At 40.0% G+C, this 23,260-nt stretch overlaps 1 protein-coding gene across 1 annotated transcript; it reads left to right on the forward strand.

The window, feature by feature from the left end:
- Positions 1 to 10: 10 nt before the first annotated feature.
- Positions 11 to 19,796, forward strand: EMC3 (ER membrane protein complex subunit 3). Its single transcript, XM_044253022.1, has 8 exons — positions 11 to 352; positions 8,527 to 8,584; positions 8,924 to 9,017; positions 11,382 to 11,486; positions 12,609 to 12,690; positions 12,958 to 13,037; positions 13,962 to 14,044; positions 18,587 to 19,796. The coding sequence occupies exons 1-8, from the start codon at positions 198 to 200 to the stop codon at positions 18,713 to 18,715; spliced, it is 786 nt and encodes a 261-aa protein (XP_044108957.1). The 5' UTR covers positions 11 to 197; the 3' UTR covers positions 18,716 to 19,796.
- Positions 19,797 to 23,260: the final 3,464 nt, after the last annotated feature.

Raw genomic sequence — 23,260 nt, forward strand, 5'->3', positions numbered from 1 at the left:
CTAAACTTCCGCGCCGGAAGTGGGCGGCCAGGCGGCAGGGCTGGGGGCAGTCCGCGAGGGCCAAAGCTGGAGTAGGGCTCCGGGCCCGGAAGGCTGAGAGGCGTGACAAGGCCCACAGGCGAAATCAAAGAGGGGCTTTCGCGCCCCGCGGGGAGAGAAACCCAGTTACACCGGGTGGGAGCCGGCTCTCTGTGAGGATGGCGGGTCCGGAGCTGCTACTCGACTCCAACATCCGCCTTTGGGTGGTCCTACCCATCGTTATCATCACCTTCTTTGTGGGCATGATCCGCCACTACGTGTCCATCCTATTGCAGAGCGACAAGAAGCTCACCCAGGAACAAGTCTCCGACAGGTCAGCGCCCTCCCTCTCCGGCGGCCTCACTCCCCTGTGACCTTGGGGAAGAAAGTACAGGGGTTTTGTCAGTTTGTTCGGGTTGACATCGCGCCCCAAAGGCTGGGTCACCTTGCCTGTGTTACCTTTGTGTTTCACTTTAGTCATTTGTAAAATGAGGATACAGGAGATGCCTCATAGAGCAGACTTGGGGATTAAATTCTAAATGAAGCCTACAAAGCCTTTGGCACAGGGCTTGGGACCCATTAAGTGCTCAAAAATATTGTTGCTCTTAATTGTTAGGCCAATCGCCAACCCTCTTATCTATGAACTATGTATAAGGTGGGTGTGTTTACACTATTCCTTTTACCAGACTACTGTGGTGGTCAGCTGAGATACTAAGTAACCAAGTGCTGTGCAAATGTGGAATTGCCATAGAGATGTGGGGGACTGTAATTGTCATTTCTCCTTCAGGATTTGAGGCAACTTCTTTCTCAAGTGCTTCATTACAGTATTTATCTGTGGAGAGAGGTAATTTGAGATGATTTTAGTTATCTAGATTTGTGCCCCCACCATATTAAAATTTTTTAAAAATTCCAATCATTGTGATTATTTTAAGAAATCATCTTAGGGAAATGTTGCTATGTCTTTAACCACTTCGCTATCACTTACTTATCCCATTTTAAGAAATAGCAAGCCTCGGGCTCAGGACTGTCAACAAGCAACAGTATCTTACCAAGATTTAATTAATTTTGTTTTTATTGTGTTTATGTTAAGTGTGGCAACTAATACTGGTTTTCCATTGGCTGGCAACTTAAAGATTTATGTTAAAACTTACATAAGTAGAAAAAGTTGATATGTAAAAAATATTAAGCTTTTGGGACACCTGGATGGCTCAGTCGGTTAAGTGTCTGCCTTTGGCTCAGGTTATGATCCTGGTGCTGGGATCGAGTGAGAGTGAGTTAAGCATTGTGCTCCTTGCTCAGCGGGGAGCCTGCTTCTTCCTCTGCCTGATACTCCCATTTCTTGTGCTCTCTCTGACAAATAAATAAAATCTTTTTAAAAATACTAAGTTTTTAATAGTACAAGTGCTAGTGAATAAAACAAAAGTCATAACCATGGAATGAGAATGACTGAAGTTTAGGAAGCACTGCTTTATCTTTCGGTTATGCTTCCCAGTTAGGCTGAGAATAATAATAATAAACCGATATTTATTAAGCACTTACTCTATGCCAGGCACTAAGCTAAGCACTTACATTCATTAACTTATTTAAAATTCAAAGCAACTCTTATGAGATAGATGTTGCTGTCCCATTTTATAGAAACTGATGCTTAAGAGGTTTCATGGTCACACATGATGACATTCTGGACTTGAGGCCAGATTTTCTGGTTCCTAAGTCAGGAGTTCTTTCCACTACACCATAGAGGCCACTTCAATTATTTTTCAGTAGCATCAGTTCCAGAACTCTTGAGAACAAACCTCCTGAGATAACCTGAAGTCAGTTCTCCACAGAAAGGAAGGCTATAAAAAGATGCAATGTGAAGAGAGCTTAAATGTTTAGCATTTATTAACACCAATAAATTGTTCTCATCTTATCCTCACAATCACACCAAGTTAGATAATCCTGAACCCATTTTTATAGTTGAAGAAAAGAAAGCCAGAGAAATTAAGTAGCCTACCCCAAATAGCCAAAATTGTAAAATACTGTGCCTGTTCTTAAACTCAGATCAGTTAAATTAAATTCAAGTTAAATTCTCTTGACCACAATTACTGTTGTCATAGATTCTCTGCCACAGTTTTCTGCTCTTGGTTGACTATGTGATTTCAGAGTGATGTTTCTGAATGATATCACACCCATAGCTCCTTTTTTGGGGGGTGGATTTTATTTATTTATTTGTCAGAGAAAGAGAGCAAGCACAAGCAGGGGGAGTGGCAGGCAGAGGGAGAAGCAGACTCCCCACTGAGCAATGAGCCTGATACAGGACTCTGTCCCAGGGTCCTGGCATCGTGACCTAAGCCAAAGGCAGACACTTAACCAACGGAGCCACCCAGGTGTCCCCAAAGCTCCTTCTTCTAACCCAAGATGAAATTCACACTTCCAGCACTCTATAAATGAAAGTAATACTTAACAAACAAACAAACAACATGATGTTTGCAACAACATGGATGGGCCTAGAAGCTACTATATGCTAAATGAAATAATAAGACAGAGAAAGGCAATTACCATATGATTTCACTTATATGTGGAATCTAAAAAAACAAAACAAACAAACAAAAGCAGAAACAGACCCATAAATACAGAGAACAAATTAATGGTTGCCAGAGGGGAGAGAGATAGGGAGATGGGTAAATGCGTGAAGGGGAATGGGAGGTACAGGCTTCCAGTTACGGAATGAATCATGTGGATGAAAGGTATAGCATAGCCAATGAGATTGTAGTAGTGTTGTACGGTGGCATATGGTAGCTACATATATGAGCACACCATAATGTAAAGAGTTGTCAAATCACTATTTTGTATACCTGAAACTAATGTGACATTGTGTGTCAACTATACTTCAATAAAAACGACAATGTAATGCCCTAGTTGTGACAAAGGAGAAATAAAAGAAAAATAATTTAATTTCTATTTCATAAGTACTTGTTCACAATGGTCCTCAAAAGTGTAATGCACAAGTCAAAGCATGTACCTCACTATAAAATCACCTTCTTTGGGACAGGTTCAACTGTAGGCTGATACAGTATTCACAATTTAGATATCACAGAAGGCAGTGCTGTTTTGGATTGATTTTACTAAATGAGGAACTACTCTTGATAAAGTTCTGAACAAAACAAAGTGCAGTTTTCCTTATACATACTTGGTGGTTGCATACCTGGAAGTTGAATATATATAAAAATCACTTCCAAAAAAAAAAAAAACAAAAAACACTTCTTCCTTCCCTGTGGAGAAAAAGATGGAATTAGGTTTGAGGCTCATAATTAAAAGCAATTCAGTGAGGGGCGCCTGGGTGGCTCAGTGGGTTAAAGCCTCTGCCTTCAGCTCAGGTCATGATCTCGGGGTCCTGGGATCGAGCCCCACGTCGGGTTCTCTGCTCGGCAGGGAGCCTTCCTCCTCCTCTCTCTCTCTGCCTGCCTCTCTGCCTACTTGTGATCTCTCTCTGTCAAATAAATAAATAAAATATTTAAAAAAAAAAAAGCAATTCAGTGAGATATTCAAAAGTAGTATGAAACATGAGATGGTTCTTTGAATTGCACAACTGTCTCCAGCACTGAGGAATACTTAGCATCTCTTACCCCTAACAAATGACAGTTAATTTCTTTACCCCATCATTTTGACAATCAAAAAAGTTCCACATATTTCCAGAAGTCCCCCCCTAGAAGGCAGTCTCCATGGAGAACAACTGCCTTGGAGAAAATTCAAACCTTTCTGGTCATTATTGTTCCTTTATGTGAGATGTCTGGATCATGCCAGTTTCTACATGGTGTGACAGTACCCCACCAGGTCATCCTGTCAACTTGGATAAAATGCTGAGCATGTGGTTTTCAACCTCCCAAAACCAAGGCAAAATATGTTTTATGGTTGTAAAACATTTCCTCTAAATATAGTATAAGTTTCCATTAGCCTAAATAAAAATGGAACCTTTGGTTTCATAAGTTATTAAGCTTTTGGTGCCTCTAAACTTACTAAATTTTAAAATATATTAAACCAAAATTGAAAGAAAAATGAACAAAATATAGTAAATCACAGTTGGGGATAGAATGTCTGGAAAAAATGGTACTCAAGCTCAAAGAATATACTGACTCTTAGGAAAGAAAAAAAACAAACTCAGGTCTTTAATATATGATTAAACTCCAATTTGAGAAATACCAGCTTTAAAAACTAAAGCTTTCAGGGTGCATGGGTGACTGGGTTGGTTAAGTGTCTGACTCTTGATCTCAGCTTAGGTCTTGATCTTAGGGTGAACATGGAGCCTACCTAAATTTAAAAAAAAAAAGTTTTAAGAAAATGTCTTTCAATTGCAAATTATCAGTGCAGAAGAGCTTTGTCTTTATAAGCAGCATAAGGACTTATTTTTCAAGAGTAACAGAAACAGAAATGCAAAATTAAAAATTTCTTATAGTATTCACAGACCTTAGAGAAACTGAGTGTTTAGAATATACAGGACATTGGGGAGGGTATGTGCTATGGTGAGTGCTGTTAATTGTGTAAGACTGATGAATCACAGACCTGTACCCCTGAAACAATATATGTTAATTAAAAATAATTAATTTAAAAAACTTGATTAACTATGGTAGATGTCAGTGGAAAAAATGATACGAAATTTTTATCATATAGAGATCAAAGCACTCAAGCAAGAAATGTAGGGAAAAAAGAGGTGTGTCAGTTAATTATTAAGAATATTATTATTTATCTGAAAAAAAATATAGGGTAATTTAAGCTTGCCTTGATTTAGGGTTGAAATGCCTCAAGGTCATGGTTCTCAACCCCAGTTCTACAAAATTCCTCAGCAGTGAAAATACAGGAGTTGTAGGGGAATTTCTGTTGATTACAGTGCCTGAAGAAGGCCTGAATTATCTATAGTGACCAAATCTTTATTGATGATCTACCATGTGCCCTGCTCTGTACCATATGCTATAGGATACAAGATATGACAAGGCCAAGACCCTACCCTCAGGGAGTTTCAGTCCAAGTGACAAAACATGCAAAAGAAAAATAATATATGCCACATGCAGTGGTAATCATTAAATGAAATTATATATATGAAGAGCTCAGCTTAAATCCTCAGTATTAAAAAATTTTAAAAATCTTTTAAAAAACCCTCAGTATTAGGGATGCCTGAGTGGCTCAGTTGGTTAAAAAATCCTCAGTATTTCCCTTTTGCTTTTTTTTTTTTTTTTTAGTACTCTCCATACCCAACATGGGGTTTGAACTCACAACCCTGAGGTCAAGAGTCACACATTCCACCAATGAAGCCAGCCAGGCACCCGACTCTTTTTTTTTTTTTTTTAAACTATTTTTAAGTGTACAACTCAGTGGCATTAAGTACATTCTCACTGTTGTGCAAACATCCCCATCATCCACTTCCGCAGTATTTTCATCATCCCAAACAAACTCTGAACATATTAAGTAATAACTCCCCATCTCTTTTCCACCCAGTTCCTGCAACCAGCATTCTACTTTTTGTTTCTTTGAATTTGACTACTCTAGGTACCTTAACGTAAGTGGAATCATATAATATTTGTCCCTCTGTGCCTGTCTTATATTACTTAGCATAATGTTTTCAGGGTTCATCCATGTTGTAGCATGTGTCACATTTCAATACATTTTGTAACTAAATGAAATATACAATGTGATGATTTGACATACATATACTTTTCTGAATTGATTACCACAGTCCAGTTAATTAACATATACATCACCTCATACTTTTTTAAAAAAAAGTCAGTGTTAAAGAATGCTTAAGGTCTACTCTTTAAGTAAATTTCAAGTGCATTACACAGTTTTATTGACTGTAGTCACTATAATATATGTTAAACCCCCAGAATTTATTCATCTTATAACTACCTTTTGGCCAGCATCTCCCCATCTCCTTCATCCCCCAGTAACCACCATTTTAATTTCTGTTTCTATGAGTTTGACATTTTTTTTTAAGATTCCCAAATATAAATGAGATCATACAGTGTTTGTCTTTCTCTGGGCTAATTTTACTTAGCATAATGCCCTCAAGTTTCCACCATGTTGTTGCAGATGGCAGGATCTCCTTTCTGGTGGCTAATATTTCATTGTGTTTGTATATGTACATATATACTACTGAATTGTGTGTTTAAATAGGATTACAGTGGTAAGTTTTATGTTACGTATTTTTTACCACAATTTTAAAAAATATACTGGGATGCATGTGGCCTTATATAGTATGTCTCTTGCACATCTCTCAAGTCTCATTTTCACCATGTTTTCTGTAGTTCTCTTTCTTCTAGCCATGTGGCCTTTTCTCAGGTCCTCAGAGACATAGTCTTTATGCCTGCTGCAGGGCTTTTGCCCATGCTGTTCCCTCCAGCACTTTGCCAAGGTAATCTCTAGTTGTCCTAAGATTCCAACACAATCATGCATCATCATCAAAGCTTTTTCCCAGACCTTAACTTCCTAGACTTGGTCAAATCTCCATATTATATACTCCCACCATACCATCCATCTATCCTTCCTAGGACATAACAGGTGAATTTAATATTTATTCCTATGGTTATTTAATCAATGTCTTTATCTCCCACTAGATGTTAACTTTCATAAGATATTTGCCCCCCCTCCTTTTTGGTAAAATTTATTTATTTAAAGGGTGCCTGGGTGACTCAGTTGTTAGTCGTCTGCCTTTGGCTCAGATCATGATCCCAGGGTCCTGGGATTGAGCCCCTTATCAGGATCCCTGCTCAGCGGAAAGCCTGCTTTTCCTCTCCCATACCCCCTGCTTCTGTTCCCTCTTACACTGTCTCTTTCTCTCTCTCTCTCTGTCAAATAAATAAATAAAATCTTTAAAAAAAAAGATTTATTTATTTGAGAGAGAGAGCAGGGGGAGGAGCAGAGGGAGAAGGAGAGAGAGACTCCTCAAGCAGACTGCCCTCAAATGCGGACCACGACAAAGGCCCTGATCCCAGGATCCTGAGATCATGACCTAAGCCAAAATCAGGAGTCAGCTGCTTAACTGACTGAGCCACCCAAGCGCCCTGAGATACTTGCTTTTTGATCACTGTTGTTCATGTCACCTAATAGTACATGGCATTCAAAAGTTCAAGAAGTATTTGCCCAATGAGAATAAATCTGTTATTGTGCATAATATGAAAGGAGGCATGGGAAATTTAAATGACTCACCCACGATCACATAGCTAAGTGGCAGAGCCAGGATTTGAATCCATCTGTTCAACTCTAGAGTTTAAATTTTTATCCGTTACTCTAGACCCAATGCTGCCTAAACCATCAGTGATGAAGGACCTTTTTTTTTTTTTTTCCAATCTATCATAGACCGATGCTTTTGTAAACTATTTTAGTACATATTTATTTGGATATTGTGGAAATACCAAATTATTATAAATGGTCCTAAACCCTTACTTTGAATGTCTACACTTAGCCTCGTCACAGGCCAGCACTGGTACACAGGCCACACCTGGAGTAGCTTTAGACTAGCTCCCGGGGACAGAACATATTACATGTCACCTCTAAGTCTGTCAACTGTACAGTACAACGAGGTCAAGAGGAGGAAGACAAGAGAGAATTCCATGAGAGCACCAGGCAGAGTTTCTTGGAGAGGGTGGGGCTTGAAGAATATATTATGATATGATGCAGTAGAACTCGTGAAGAAGTGGGGTACTAGAGCATTCCCAGCACATGGAGAGTCTAGAATGTGCGTAAGGTGACAAGGAGACCCTGATTAGAGCAGGTGGTTTATACTGAGGAGTAGAGACAAAACCAAGCACAATTTGCATGTTGTTTATTTCTGTCTCTTTTTTTTTTTTTCCTCTTCACTTTCCAAGAAGGATTTCCTTTAACTTAAGAGGGTTTTCCCCCATTAAAACAACTTTTGAAAACCTAGCAAACATTAGTATTTTGATCTCTGTCCTGTTTGGCATCTGTGTCTTTGCACCACCCACTTGTATCACACACTGTTTAATAATCAGTTATAGTCCGATATCACCAAATAATTTATTAATTCAGTAAATGTTTATTGAGAGTTTACTAACGGTCTGAATCCTGCTGGAATTTCTATTTATTGTCTGTTGGGGATTAAATCCTGTACTCATTTCTCTGTGGGGTTTTAAAAGTTTTCTTTTGTCCTCACCCTCCCTCCCCCCGCCCCCAGATCTCCTGAGGAGTATCCAGTGCTTAATTCTTTTCACTCAGAGAAAGTTCCTTCTTAGCTTCTTATACAATAAGAAAAAGCTGAGTGTGATGTTCCAAATGTGCCTTCCTCGGAAATCTTTTGTTCATAAACACAGTGACTTCTGAAAAATGCTTTTTTGAAGACCTGATTGTTGGTTTATATATATTATATTGGTTTTAAGGACACTTGTGTTTTGAAAAGTGTCCCCACAGGACTGTGGCCAAATAGGCTCTCTCTTGTGTTTAAATAGGTCTTCTACTCTTATTCTTCATTTTCTTCTAGTGTTTCGCTTTTAAAAATCTCATTATCTTGGTTGTATTTTTCAGTCAGGTCCTAATTCGGAGCAGAGTCCTCAGGGAAAATGGAAAATACATTCCCAAACAGGTACTCATTTCTCTTTTTTTTTTAAAGTTCCATGATTCACTATTGAGGGCAGTAGATGTCTGAATGTTTAATAAGGGGACTCTTTGGGGAAAGCTGAAGTTTGGCAAATCTGTAATTAAACTGTGGACTAGTGGTGTCTGCTGTCATTGTGACCTCGCCCTTCTTAGGAAATTGTTTTTAAATGTGACTCAGCTAAAGTGTCAGGTTGGCTGCCAAGTAGGCGGCCAGCTCTGAGTGTAACAGTCTATTCCAAGGGCCTTCTGACTAAACCTCTGGGGAATAATTTGACAGTTTCCTATGTCACAGTTTTAAGACTTAAAAAGCTCTCTTTTCTACTAGTCTTTCTTGACACGAAAATATTACTTCAACAACCCAGAGGATGGATTTTTCAAAAAAACTAAAAGGAAGGTAGTGCCTCCTTCTCCTATGACTGGTATGTTTACTCCCTTCTGTCCTCTTTAAGTAGGATTCTTAACATGAGTTGGGGGAGGGCAGGAAGAGAATGTGATTTATTTAAATGTTAAATTATATGAGATAGAAATCTAAGGGGCTTAGAGATCATCTAATACAGGGATCTACACAAGTGGAGCTCTTTTTTTTTTTTTTTTTTTTTTTTCCTAAATAAATCACCTGGGAATGCCAATGTATATAGTAGATTTAAAAAAAAAAAAGAGCCGCTGGCTGGGGGATGAGAAAACTAGAGCCATTATCCCTGAGTCTCTTCCCTTTGCTGTTCCTCAGGACTCAGGGCTCTGCAGAGCACAGTTGGTAAAGCATCCTAGTCCCATCTCCCAGCCAGTGTCTGGATCCCCTTGTTGACAGATGGCCACCCAGCTTCTGTCTGAAAGAGGAGGAGCTCTTAACCACTTCCCAGCCCAGCCATTTCTTTGTCAGTCATGATTGCTTGACCCACCATACAATTTTTGCTGTAACAGATTTCTTACTTCTGCTGACCCTAGTCATGTGAAAAAACATAGCACTTTTAAAGTAAAAAAAAATAATCTATTCTTCTGTGTTGGCTGTCCTCTCATTTTATTTTATTTTATTTTATTTTTTAAAGATTTTTAATGTATTTTTTGACAGAGAGAAATCATAAGTAGATGGAGAGGCAGGCAGAGAGAGAGAGGAGGAAGCAAGCTCCCTGCTGAGCAGAGAGCCCAATGCGGGACTCGATCCCAGGACCCTGAGACCATGACCCGAGCCAAAGGCAGCGGCCCAACCCACTGAGCCACCCAGGCGCCCCTGTCCTCTTATTTTAATACCCATTTCTCTAAGTAAGAAACCCAGACAGAAGGTACTACAATTGATTTTAGTAAGTCTTTTAGAAAGCCCACAAGAAACAAAAGACCAATTTATGTATGAAGAGATACTTGACTTCACTAAATCCACAAAATGCAAATTAGAACAAGATGTCCTTTTTAGTTTTTCTAAAGATTTATTTATTTATTTGAGAGAGATGTGTCTGCACCCAGTGGGGGTTGGGGGGTAGAAGCAGAGGGAGCCAGAGAGAAAGAATGTCAAGCTGACTTCCTGCAGAGCACAAAGCCTGTAGGGCACAAATACACGACCGGATTATGACCTGAGCCAAAATCTAGAGTTGGATGCTTAGACAACTGAGCCACCCAGGCACCCCCAAGATGTCCTTTTTAGACCATTAAACTGATGAAGATTGAAAGCTTCACAAAGCTACTACTGTCAAAGTCATAGGAAGTTAGGCCCTCCTGCTACTGTTGAAGGACAATCTGATAGTATTTGTTCATTTTATTTATTTATTTATTTATTTATTTTTAAAATATTATATTCATTTATTTGACAGAGAATCACAAGTAGGCAGAGAGGCAGGCAGAGAGAGGGGGGAAGCAGGCTCCCTGTTGAGTAGAGAGTGAGATACGGGGCTCTATCCCAAAACCCTGAGATCATGACCTGAACTGAAGGCTGAGGCTTAAACCACTGAGCCACCCAGGTGCCCCATGTTCATTTTATTTTATTTTATTTTATTTTTTAAGATTTATTTATTTATTTGAGAGACCGAGATCACAAGTAGGCAGAGAGGCAGACAGAGAGAGAGGAGGAAGCAGGCTCCCTGCTGAGCAGAGAGCCCGATGTGGGGCTCGATCCCAGGACCCTGGGATCATGACCTGAGCCAAAAGCAGAGGCTTTAGCCCACTGAGCCACCCAGGCACCCCCCCATGTTGATTTTAAATGTTCAAACCCCTTGACCTAGAAATTCTAAGAATTCTTCTAAGAATTTCTCTTACAGAAACACATCACATGCAGATTATATACTAGGTAGTTGTTGGCAAGTGTTTATTGGCAAAAAAAAAAAAAAAAAAAAAATAGAAACAATCTATCGGTCCATCCAGAAGTCGTAAGTGTGACCACGTAGTAGACTCTTATGCACACACTGAAAATAGTGAGAGAGGGATATTAAACCAATGTGAAAATACCATCTACAATATATTTACTTTTTTAAAATTAAGAAGCAGATTAGTAAGTATAATACCTGTTTATTGTATACATATGGAAAGTTGTATATATAAATGCATGTAAATACATACTTGTGTGTATAAATTTATATATGTATGTATAAAGATGGAAGAATATGCAACAAAGAATTAAAAGTATTCAGAGAGTGGGCTCAGAGAAGCTGTCTAACCCTATGTTTCCATGTCATTTGAATTTTTTACAGTGAACTTGTATTAGTTTAATTATCATATAAATTAAAAATTTACAGAAAACCAGGGAGAAGTCCCTGCTAACAGTGGTAAAATGCTGTCGTCTCTTGTTTTTGTCATAGATCCCACTATGCTCACAGACATGATGAAAGGCAATGTAACAAATGTGCTCCCTATGATTCTTATTGGTGGATGGATCAACATGACGTTCTCAGGCTTTGTCACAAGTAAGTTACAGACCCAGAAGACTTCAGGTTCATTTAGCGATGATCCTTTCCCATGTCCCTGTTCAGAGAAATCCAAGCGCTGCTTAGACACTAATATAATGGGTCCCATATTCTCTATTGGAAATTAACCATATTCTTTTTTTTTTTTTTAAGTTTGTATTTATTTGAGGGAGGGAGAGCATGAGAACGCAAGCATGAGCAGGGGGAAGGTCAGAGGGAGAGGGAGAAAGAGAAGCAGACTCACCACTGAGCAGGAAGACCAACTTGGGGCTCAGTTCCAGGACCCTGAGATCTTGACCTAACCAAAGGCAGATGCTTAACTGACTGAGCCACCCAGGTGCCCTGGAAACTAATCACATTCTTTGAAAAAAATTTCATATGCTGTTACTTTATGGCTCTTATCCCAAACTCATCATTAGTTCATGATGTGGATGTTTTTTACCAATAGGAACTTAAGTGAATGGCTTGCTCATTCATATCCAAAATTAATTCTCATTAAGTAGGATGAAGGGAAGCATGTTTCTATTTTGACTTCATTTCCTAAGTATTGAAGTGAGTCGTTTATCTACTTATAATTTGTTTTAAATCAATTTCATTTCTCAGGAATGTAGTTCTCTATGCATATATATTCCATTTTGGGTTTTACAGATCAGTGCAAGTTTCTTTTCTAATTTTAGGTCACAACTCAGAGTCCCTGCTTCTTTTTTTTTTTTTTTTAAGATTTTATTTATTTATTTGTCAGAGAGAAAGAAAGCACGAGCAGGCAGAGTGGCAGGCAGAGGCAGAGAGAGAAGCAGGCTCCTTGCTCAGATGTGGGACTCAGTCCCAGGACCGTGGGATCATGACCTGAACTGAAGGCAGGGGCTTAACTAACTGAGCCACCCAGGCATCCCCAGAGTCTCTGCTTCTTAAGCAATAGAGAAGCTTGTGTTGAAGGAACTATAAATAGAATGATATTTGCCTTATTTTTTTCAGAAATTGAAACAAATTTCCTGGTAGAAATCATTTCAAACTGTGTATGGTACAGAGTTTCCACCTCATGGAAGGATTACGTGCATTCATGCCTAAACTGTTCTAAAAACAGCAAGAAAAGATTGTGAACTTTCTCTCTCTTTTCTGTAGCCAAGGTCCCATTTCCACTGACTCTCCGTTTTAAGCCAATGCTGCAACAGGGAATTGAACTACTCACATTAGATGCATCCTGGTAAGAACTTTCTTTCCTTTATAAAAGCACAAACCAAAAGCTAAAACCAATGTCCCTTAAAGAACAGAATTTCTGATTTGCATTCTTCACTGGAATAGATTTTTGATTTTTCTCATTGAAACTCCACTCAAAATGCCATGGGTGGATTATGACAACTTTTAACCTTACCCCAAGTGATTCTTTTATATACTCTTTGGGTGATAGAAAATTATGAATTCTGTTAATTCTAAAATAACTACCTGTGTTGTTTCACTTTTGCTTTCCTAGGGTGAGTTCTGCATCCTGGTACTTCCTCAATGTCTTTGGGCTTCGGAGCATTTACTCTCTGATTCTGGGCCAAGATAATGGTAAGAAGCATATTGGGTTTAATAAGCAAACACTTTGATAGACAGTCATCCATGCCAAGGCCAGAAAACTCATGTAGTCTGTTCTATTTGTTAGCATAGTCAAATACAATGCTTCACTCCTTAAACTTCATAAATTTCTGAGGTATTCTGCTAGATTCTTACAGATTCCAGGGTTAGAGCATATGACTGGTTCCATTGATGGAGCATGCAACCCTTGATCTCAGGGTTGTAAGTTCAAGCCCCATGCTAGGTGTGGAGATTACTTAAAATCTTAAAGAAAAAAATAATATTCCAGGATCAACTGTAGATCTGAATTCTCCCTGGAAATCACGGGGACAATATTTAGTTCCCCAAGGTATGAAAGCCTCATGTGAGGAATCCAGTACCAGTAGTGTAAGCCTGTAAACTGAAGCTGAAAAAAGGCCTGGTTTGACCAGTCAGTTCATTGACTAGAGTTCTTGCCAGGACCAATCCTGGCTCTCTCATTTAATGGTTGGGACCTTGGGCAAGTGGCGTAACCACTTTCATTGTATGCTCATTTGTAAAATAGAGACCTTAATAATTAAATTCAGAGTTTGTTGTAAGGAGTGAATGAGGCAGAATATGTAAAGCACTTCGTAAAGTGCCTGGCATAAAATAATTGCTCCATAACCGGTGGCTGTAGTGATTGTTTACACTTGAAATCAAGTTTAGCACTTCCTTCAGTTACTTTCTGTTATTATCAGGCCCATTTTTCAGGTGAGATAAAGTGACTTTCCCTAGGTCACATAGCCAGTGTGTGGGAGGGCCAGTCAGTGAATCTGTCCTACGGGGCTCTCATCCCTTCCTGAGCACCTGTCAGTGTTGTGTGAGGACCGTTCTTCCGAGAGGGCGCTGGGTGCTTGCTGAGCCCTGGCACTCACATCGGTGTGCCTTACACTGCAGCCGCGGACCAGTCACGGATGATGCAGGAGCAGATGACGGGAGCAGCCATGGCCATGCCTGCAGACACCAACAAAGCTTTCAAGGTACGCTCATACCTTCCATAGCTTTGCTAATGCTCTGAAAGACATTAGTGGACAGTTACTTTAACATTGGATTCCCTGAAGGGAGTGTCGTTTGGATGGTTCCATCATTTAAATTGAACACAAATTAATTTGTGTTTACATATTTCTTTCCTATTCCTGAGACAGAGTCAGCTGTAAATAAATTGGAGATTCTTGGTACTTTTACTAGCTTTTAAATGCTCACTCAAATTTAAGCCACACTGTAAATGAAGCTGTAAATAGAGTCCATTCAGAGACACCAAGTAAACATTTAGAATATTCTGAACTATTTAGGACCCTGTGGACATCAGATATAAATTTCATTTTAAAAAAATATCAATACTTAAAGGCTTTTCATGAAATGATCCTGCATTATGTAAAATCCAGCATAATTTTTGTACAGCAAAACCTCACTAATTTTTCATGATAAAACCTAGAAACAGAAGGGAATTTGCTCACCTTGATGGAAGGCCTCTATGATAAACCCAGAGCTAACATCATACTCAGTGGTGGAACACTAACAGCTTTCCCCCTAAGATTAGGAACAAGACAAGAATGTCCACCCTTGCCACTTCTGTTGAACCTTGTGCTGGATGATTAGCCTGGGCCATTAGGCAAGAAGAAATAAAAGGCATTTACATTAGAAAGGAAGAAGGAAATGATCTCTGTTTGCAAATGACATGGTCTTATATACAGAATATTGTAAGCAACCCACAAGGAAACAAGTCCAGCAAGGACTTTTTTTTAGAACATCTTTTAGATGGTGAATGGTAAAGATGCAAAAATCAGTTGTATTTCTACACACTGGCAATAAAGAATCTGAAAATGAAATTAAGAAAAAAATTCCATTTAAAGTAGTATCAAGGGGTGCCTGGGTGGCTCTGTGGGTTAAAGCCTCTGCCTTTGGCTCAGGTCATGATCCCAGGGTCCTGGGATCAAGCCCCACATCTGGCTCTCTGCTCAGCAGGGAGCCTGCTCCCTCCTCTCTCTCTGTCTGCCTCTCTGCCTACTTGTGATCTCTGTCTCTCAAATAAATAAGTAAAATCTTAAAAAAAAAAGTATCAAAAAGAGTAAAATACTTGGAAATAAATTTAACAAAAGAAAGATGAGACTTTTACAAGGAAATTATAAAGCATTGCTGAAAGAAATTAAGGTAAGACCTGAATGAATGGAAAGACATCCATGTTCATTGATTAAAAGACTTAATATTGTCAAGATGGCCATACTCCCAAAATTCTCTACAGATTCAATACAGTCCCTTTCAAAATTCCACATACCTTTCTTACAGAAATTGACAGGCTGATCCTGAATATCATATGGAAATGCGAGAGACCCAGAATAGCCCAATTAGAGTTTAATATGAATAAAGTTGGAAGACTCACACTTCCTGATTTAAAACCTACTTCAGAGCTACAGTGATCAAGACTGTGTGGTACTGGCATAAGGACAGATCTACAGATCAATGCAATAGAATTGAGGAGGTCAGAATAAACCCATACATCTAAAAAATTATTTATTTATTTATTTATTTTTATTTATTTATAAATTAATAAAATCTTTTAAAAAATGTACAAGCAATAAAAGGAAAAACAGATAAATGGAACTTTGTAAAAATGAAAACTTTTGGGGTGCCTGAGTGGCTCAGCTGTTAGGCATCTGCCTTCGGCTCCGGTCATAATCCTGGGGTCCTGGGATTGAGCCCCACGTCAGGCTCCCTGCTCAGCAGGAGGCCTACTCCCTCTCCCACTCTCCTTGCTTGTATTCCCTCTCTCACTGTCTCTCTCTCTCTCTGTGTCAAATAAATCTTTAAAAAAAAAAACTTTTGTACTTCAAAGGACACCATCAAGAAAATGAAAAGACAGTATTAGAGAACTTGTTTGCAAACTGTATCTTAATTTAAATAAATTATTTACACCTATGTTTTCTTCTAAGGGTTTTATAGTTTTACCTCTTAAACCATTTAAAGTTTTTTTTTTTAAATTAATTAATTAATTAATTAATTGACAGACAGAGATCACAAGTAGGTAGAGAGGGAGGCAGAGAGAGAGGAAGGGAAGCAGGTTCCCCACTGAGCAGAGAGCCCGATGCGGGGCTCGATCCCAGGACCCTGAGATCATGACCTGAGCCGAAGGCAGAGGCTTTAACCCTCTGAGCCACCCAGGTGCCCCTTTTCTTTTTTTTTATTGTGGTAAAATAAGTAACATAAAGTTTGCCACTTTTAACCTTTGTAAATATACAATTCAATGGCATTAATTACATTCACAATGCTGTGCAACCATCAAGACTATGTATTTCCAAAATTTTTCATCCCCTGAAGAAGAAACTCTGTACCCAGTCAGTGATAAGACTGTTCTTTTCCCCAGTGAACTGTCTAGGCACCTGTGTTGAAAGTCAATTGATCTTAAATAAGGTTTATTATTTAATTATCTTAAATAAGGGTCTAGTATTCAGAATAAAGAACTCTCAGAACTCACCCATAGTAAGACATTCCAGTTAAAAGTGGGCAAAAGTTTTGAGTAAACATTTCTTCACAGAAGATATACAAATACCCAGTAAGTTCATGAAAGCATACTCAGCATTGTTAGCCATGGGAGAAATGCAAATCAAAACCACAGTGACTCACTTGATGACTATAATAAAAAAGATGGACACTAACAGTTGTAAACAAGGATGTGAAGAAATTGGAATTATCCTATTGCTGGTCATGGTGCAGCCACTTAGGAAAGCAGTTTTTAGCCTATCCTGAAAAAGTTAGACGTAATTACCATATGACCACCAATCTGCACTTAGGTAAATAGCGAAGGGAATTGGAAACCTATGTCCACACAAAAACTTACACAAGAATGTTCAGAGGGGCACCTGGGTGGCTCAGTTGATTAAGCTCCTGCCTTTGGCTCAGGTCATGATCCCACCTGAGATCGAACCCCATATCCGGCTCCCCACTCCACTGGGAGCCTGCTTCTCCCTCTCCCTCTGCCTGCCACTCCTCCTGCTTATGCAGGCTCTCTCTCTCTATCTCTGTCAAATAAATAAATCTTAAAAAAAAGAAAGAAAGAAAGAAAGAATGTTCAGAGCACTATTCATAATAGTCCAAGAGTAGAAACAATCCAAATGTCCATTTTATGAATGGATGAGCAAAATGAAACCTTTTGGAATATACATACAGTGTATGGACAATAGAAATGTTCATTGGAATATTTAGCAAAAAGGAATGATGTACCAATACATGCTACAACAGGGAGGAACCTTGAAAGCATCATAAGTGAAAGAAACCAGTAAGAAAAAGCCACATATTATATCCAGAATAGATGAATCCAAAGATACAGAAAGTAAAGTAGCAGTTGCCAGAGGTTGGGAAAGGGGCTTAATGGGGGGCATCTGCTATTTGAAATAGAGTTTCTTTTTGTAGTGATGAAAGTGTTCTGAAATTAGGTAGTGGTGATGGTTGCAATTCTTTGTGAACCCACACTAAAAACCACTACATTGTACATATTCCAAGGGTGAAGTTTATGGCATGTCAGTTGTATTTTTTAAAAAATTGAGGGGCACCTGGGTGGCTCAGTTGGTTAAGTGTCTGCCTTTGGCTCAGGTCATGATCCCAGGGTCCTGGAATTGAGCCCCACACAGGCTCCTTTGCTCAATGGGGAGTCTGATTCTTGTTCTTCCTCTTCCTCTGTCCCCCTCCCCCTGCTCCTGTTCTCTCTCTGTCTCAAATAAATAAAATCTTAAAAATAAAAAAAGAAGATGAACGGATAAAGAAGATGTGTGTGTACCACACACTGGAATATTACTCAGCCATCAAATAATGAAATCTTGCCATTTGCAACAATGTGGGTGGAGCTAGAATGTATCATGCTATGTGAAGTCAGTCAGAGAAAGATACCATATGATTGCACTCATGTAGAATTTAAGAAACAAAAGAGATGAACATATGTGGGGTAAGAGAGAGAGGTACGCAAACCATGAGAGACTCTTAATGATAGAGAACAAACAGGGTTGATGGAGGGAGGTGAGTGGGGGAATGGGCTAGATGGGTGATGGTATTAAGGGGGACATGTGTCATGGTGAGCACTGGGTAGTATGTAAGTGATGAATCCCTGACTTCTCCTAAAACCAATATTGTACTGTATGTTAACTAACTAGAATTTAAATAAAAATCTTTTTTTTAAAAAAGCCATGAGCTAACATTTGTATTGCATATTATATTTCCTAAAGCATTTTTTTAAACCTGAAAATTAAAGGCAAAAGTAGTCAGCATTTATAGACTGTTTGAGAAATGTAATTAGTTACTAGCTCTAGTGACCTCAGACAGATTATTTTACCTTTTTTAACCTTGATCTCTTTGCCTGCAGGTCAAGCTTGGGGGTGTACAGGGCAGGTAGCAGTACCTATCTCATAGGATGAAATGAGTTCATACATATAAATAGCTTAATCCAGCTGCTGGCTAGAATCAGTGCTCCTACAACAGCACTGCTCTTAGTAACAGCCTTCCTCTCCCTTCCCTGGTGTTCTCTTCCTTTGCAGACAGAGTGGGAAGCTTTGGAGCTGACGGATCACCAGTGGGCACTAGATGATGTCGAAGAGGAGCTCATGGCCAAAGACCTCCACTTTGAAGGCATGTTTAAGAAGGAATTACAGACCTCGATTTTTTGAAGACCACACAGGGATTTGCTGTGTCAGAACTCAGAGCAGTGGTTAACTTTATAACTTTGATTTGAGCTGGACCCTCTCAGAATAAAAAGAAGGATGCATGAGCTGGCAGGTGTTCAGCAAGAATTGTTCTTATCTGAGCCAGGTTCCCTTGTATGTCTGAAACTAGAGGAGATCTGGGGAGTGTGTGCTAGATGACTTACCCAGAAGCAGCTATTTTTAAAATGTTTTACATTTTCCTTCTGGTGACTCTGATAATGAAAGTCAAAAAAAGGGGGAATACTCAAGCTAGTTATAATATATAAAACTTAGCAAAAATTCAGTCTTTGGAAAAAGCATTGTCAATTATACCTAATTATTAAGTGCAGTCAGCCTGACTTCTAACCACAGTGAACGCCTGTTTTCTTGGGATCCAAATACTTTGTGTTTCACCTTTAATTTTTTGTTAGTATTTGTACAACTTTCTTTACACAAATAATACATTTTCCTTACTGAAAATTTAGCATTACGGATGAGCAAAGTGAAAGCTCCCTGTGTTGTTCATTTTGAGCCTACAAAGTGACATAAAGAGCAAATGGGTCAAAATCTGATTCAAATCAGCTCTTTTCAGAGTGAATACCCAGGGCTAGGACAGACTTAGCCAGCCTTCTATCTCTTAACACTGTCCGGTGAAAATCGGCAACACTGAGACACTGCCGGATTCTCAAGTGCCTTTGGGATCATCAGAGATAGGTTACATAATCTGAGGTCTTGAGCTGGAGTTCAGGATGTATCAAATCCATTGACATCAATAGTGCTGTACCAAATATGGCTACTCTGTTGAATGAAGGACCTCATTTCCCAATTTTTCTGGATAAGAGAGTTAGCATATTGCTGTAAGAAGGGAGAAAGTGCGATTGCTGGCAGACATGTAGTTAAGGTTGGCCCAGGAATCATTCTGTCTGGATTGACTGTCCCAGGGAAGTGTCAGGGTGCCATTTCTGTACCAAAAGGTGAATGTAATTTGCATGTTGAACACTGTAATCAAGAACAAACAACTCTTGACTCTACCAATTAAAACATCCTGTTTTCTCTGCCTATAAAATGTTGCCTCTGTGGGTCACTAACAGCCTTGTGCCACAGTTGTGTCTTATGGATCAGTGCTCAAGAGTCAAAGATGAAGAAGATGTGGGGTTCCCAAAAGGCTCAGTTGGTTAAGCGTCTGCCTTGGGCTCAGGTCATGGTCCCAGGGTCCTTGGATGAAGTCCTGTGTCAGGCTCCCTGCTCATTGGGAAGTCTGCTTCTCCCTCCCTCTCTGCCCCTCCCCCGGTTCACGTGTGCATGCTCTCTTTCTCATAAATAAAATCTTTAAAAAAAAAAAAAAAAGATGTGACCCTTGCCCTCAAGGAACTCATTAGAGAGACATAAAAAATTATGGCATCCCTAGATGTCATTAGAAATTGGTGGTTCTGAACCCTTTTTTGGATCATGGAATCTCTTTGGAACTCCAGTGGAAGCTCTGACCTTTCCCTCCAGAGTACTGCACATGGGAATAGACACAAAAAGTTCCCATGTAACGCAGGGGTGTTGATAGAACTCCAAAGCCTAGTCATAGTGACCTACAGACTCACGCTAAGAAAGCCTGACCTTTAAATATTTAGGGACATCTGGGTGGCTCAGGTGTTAGGAGTCTGCCTTCAGCTCAGGTCATGATCCCAGGATCCTGGGATCGAGCCCCGCATCAGGCTCCCTGCTCTTCAGGAGGCCTGTTTCTCCCTCTCCCATTCCCTCTGCTTGTGTTCCCTTTCTTGCTGTGAGACTCAAATAAATAAAATTTTTAAAAAAGATATTTAAAATAGCTGCTTAAACAAAATATTAAAGGAGCAAGGTTTCACAGGGGAGCTAACCTTTGACCTCGGTCTCCGAAGAGTTATGCAGTGTAGAAGGGCATTCCAAGCAGACAGACAGAACCAGCAAAGACCCACAGATTAAAATATCCACAATTTGCTGGACCCTGACTTAAGTGGGGAGTGGTATGGTATATACCAAAAAATATTGGTTGGATGGGCATACAAGCAGTAATTGATGATTTTTTTTTCAAGTCTTGGATTTGACTATTTTTTTTTCCAATTTATTTATTTTCAGAAAAACAGTATTCATTATTTTTTCACCACTCCCAGTGCTCCATGAGTAATTGATGATTGAGTGACGTCACCCTCCTTCCCATGAGGTGTCTCAGAGCATTTCATTTTGCCTCTTCACTCACACAAAGTTTGTCTTTTTCCCTGTAGTAAAGTTGGGTGGATAAAACATGTGAGCTTTTTCTCAGCCATGATGTTGATGGTAAATGCACATGTCCTTGGCAGCAGCCAATCAAAGGGAAAATCCAAGTTTGTTTTATCAGGCTCTTCCCAGAATCAGTGCACAAGTTCAGCATACAGCACTTACCGTGTGTGTTTCCTGGAGTTCAACTTGGCCAGGTGTCTTTAAGACAACCTGAAATGTCCATTTACTGTTCATGGTATGGAAGGTACCATGCATGGAAGTCTAAATATTGACAGTCAGATGTACAACACATCTCTGAAAAATAACGAAGACTTAGATTTGAGAATAGTAGGTAAACTTGCAATTGGGGCAAAGTCTATGTGGTTCTTTGATTTTTTTTTTTTTTTTTTTGACAGAGAGAGATCACAAGTAGGCAGAGAGGCAGGCAGAGAGAGAGAGAGAGGAAGCAGGCTCCCTGCCAAACACAGAGCCTAACGTGGGACTCGATCCCAGGATCCTGAGATCATGACCTGAGCCGAAGGCAGAGACTTAACCCACTGAGCCACCCAGGCGTCCTATGTCATTCTTTTATTTGGTTGAAAGGACCAGATAAGACAGGCAGATGTATAAGTGAGCGACATGGAAGATGACAAACTGTAAGAAATACCGCAGTTGCAAATGACAGAAACTGAACCTGGCTTAAGCAGTATTTTTAAGAGGAATGTAAACAGCTGAATAACCAAAATGGTCAGTTGGCTTCAAGTTTAGCTGGATCCAGGTCCTCAATGATGTCATCAGGACTCAGTTGCTTTCTCAATTCCTTTTTTCCCCCCTTAAGATCCATTTTAGAGAGAGAGCATGAGTGAGCAGAGGGAGGGACAAAGGAGAGGCAGACAGTAGCCTCCCTGCTTAGCACAGAGCCCAATGCAAGGCTCAATCCTAAGATCCCAAAATCATGACCTGAGTCAGAATCAAGAGTCGGCTGCCTGAACTGAGCCACCCAGGCACCCCTGAACTCTCCTATTCTCAGGCAGTCTGTCTTCCCAAGGAGACACTGGCTAGTGAAAAGAAAACACACCTTTCTGAAACTTTCCAGTAAGTCAGGTAATAGGCCTGATTTAGGTCACATGCAAATTCTATGAAGTGGTTAGCCCCGCTTAAACTGTTAAGAACCAAAGGTGGGATGGAGGCAATTCCTTTGAGGCAAACCCAGCTTTTGCTGCCAGAACAAAGTGGCAGAGGTACCGGTCAAGAAAACAATAATTTTTACCCATTAATCACCCAAACTGGAATGTTAACAAAGGGAGGTATTGCCCTGTCCTAGTAGGCAATAAAGTCTGCAAACATATACTGCATTTCTACAATATGCTTGGTGTCGTTTTAGATATTTTCAGATCTTTCTATTCACTCCTTTCTGACCATCTGCCAGATACTGCAATCCCAGGCCTTAAGACCTCAGACTGCTGTGTCACATGCCATGACAGGGTGACCCGGGAGAGGCTATGGGAATGTCCTGCAGGTCATCTGACCAGCCTGGGTGGTCAGGGAAGGCTTCCCAGCAGGAGTATCATCTCAAGATATGAAAGATCACAAGGACAGATATACAGAACCAAGGAAATATATAAGGAAAGATTATCCCAGGCAGAGAGGACTGTGTGCAAGGGCCCAAAATCAAAGGTGATGGTATTTTCACAAAACCAGAACAAGGCCTACATGGCCCTGAGGGTAGAGAACAAAAAGATGTGATGAGCAGGGGGCTCCTGGGCGGCTCAGTCGTTAAGCATCTGCCTTCATCTCGGGTCATGATCCCAGGGTCCTGGGATAGAGTCCCACATTGGGCTCTCTGCTCAGTGGGAAGCCTGCTTCTCCTTCTACCTGCTCCCTGCTGTGTTCCCTTCTCTCACCGCGTCTCTCTCTGTCAAATCAATAAATAAAATCTTTTTAAAAAAATGTGACGAATGTTGGGTTAGACATTTTGAATGGGAAACTGGTCTGGTATGTGAACTAGATTTCAATAGAGTTGCTCAAAAAAACATGAGATGAGGCAGCATCAGGGCCAGATGGCAACTTGTAAGTCATCCCTCAGAGGTGAACTTGATCCTGACGTGGTAGCAGGGAGCCTTAGGGAGGGACTGGTGTGAAGGGATTTGCTGCTGGTGGGCAAGGAATGGAGAAGGTAAAGTGGGTGGGGGCGCAGCAGGGTGAGAGTGGGGTGGGACTGTGGCCATTTACATGCTTGGCTCCTGCTCTCTCACACTAACTCAGGGTTGTGTATAGCTTTCTCTGGGCCTTAGTCTCCCCATC

The sequence above is a fragment of the Neovison vison genome, chromosome 6 (genome assembly GCF_020171115.1).
Source record: "Neovison vison isolate M4711 chromosome 6, ASM_NN_V1, whole genome shotgun sequence".
NCBI classification, from domain to species: domain Eukaryota; kingdom Metazoa; phylum Chordata; class Mammalia; order Carnivora; family Mustelidae; genus Neogale; species Neogale vison.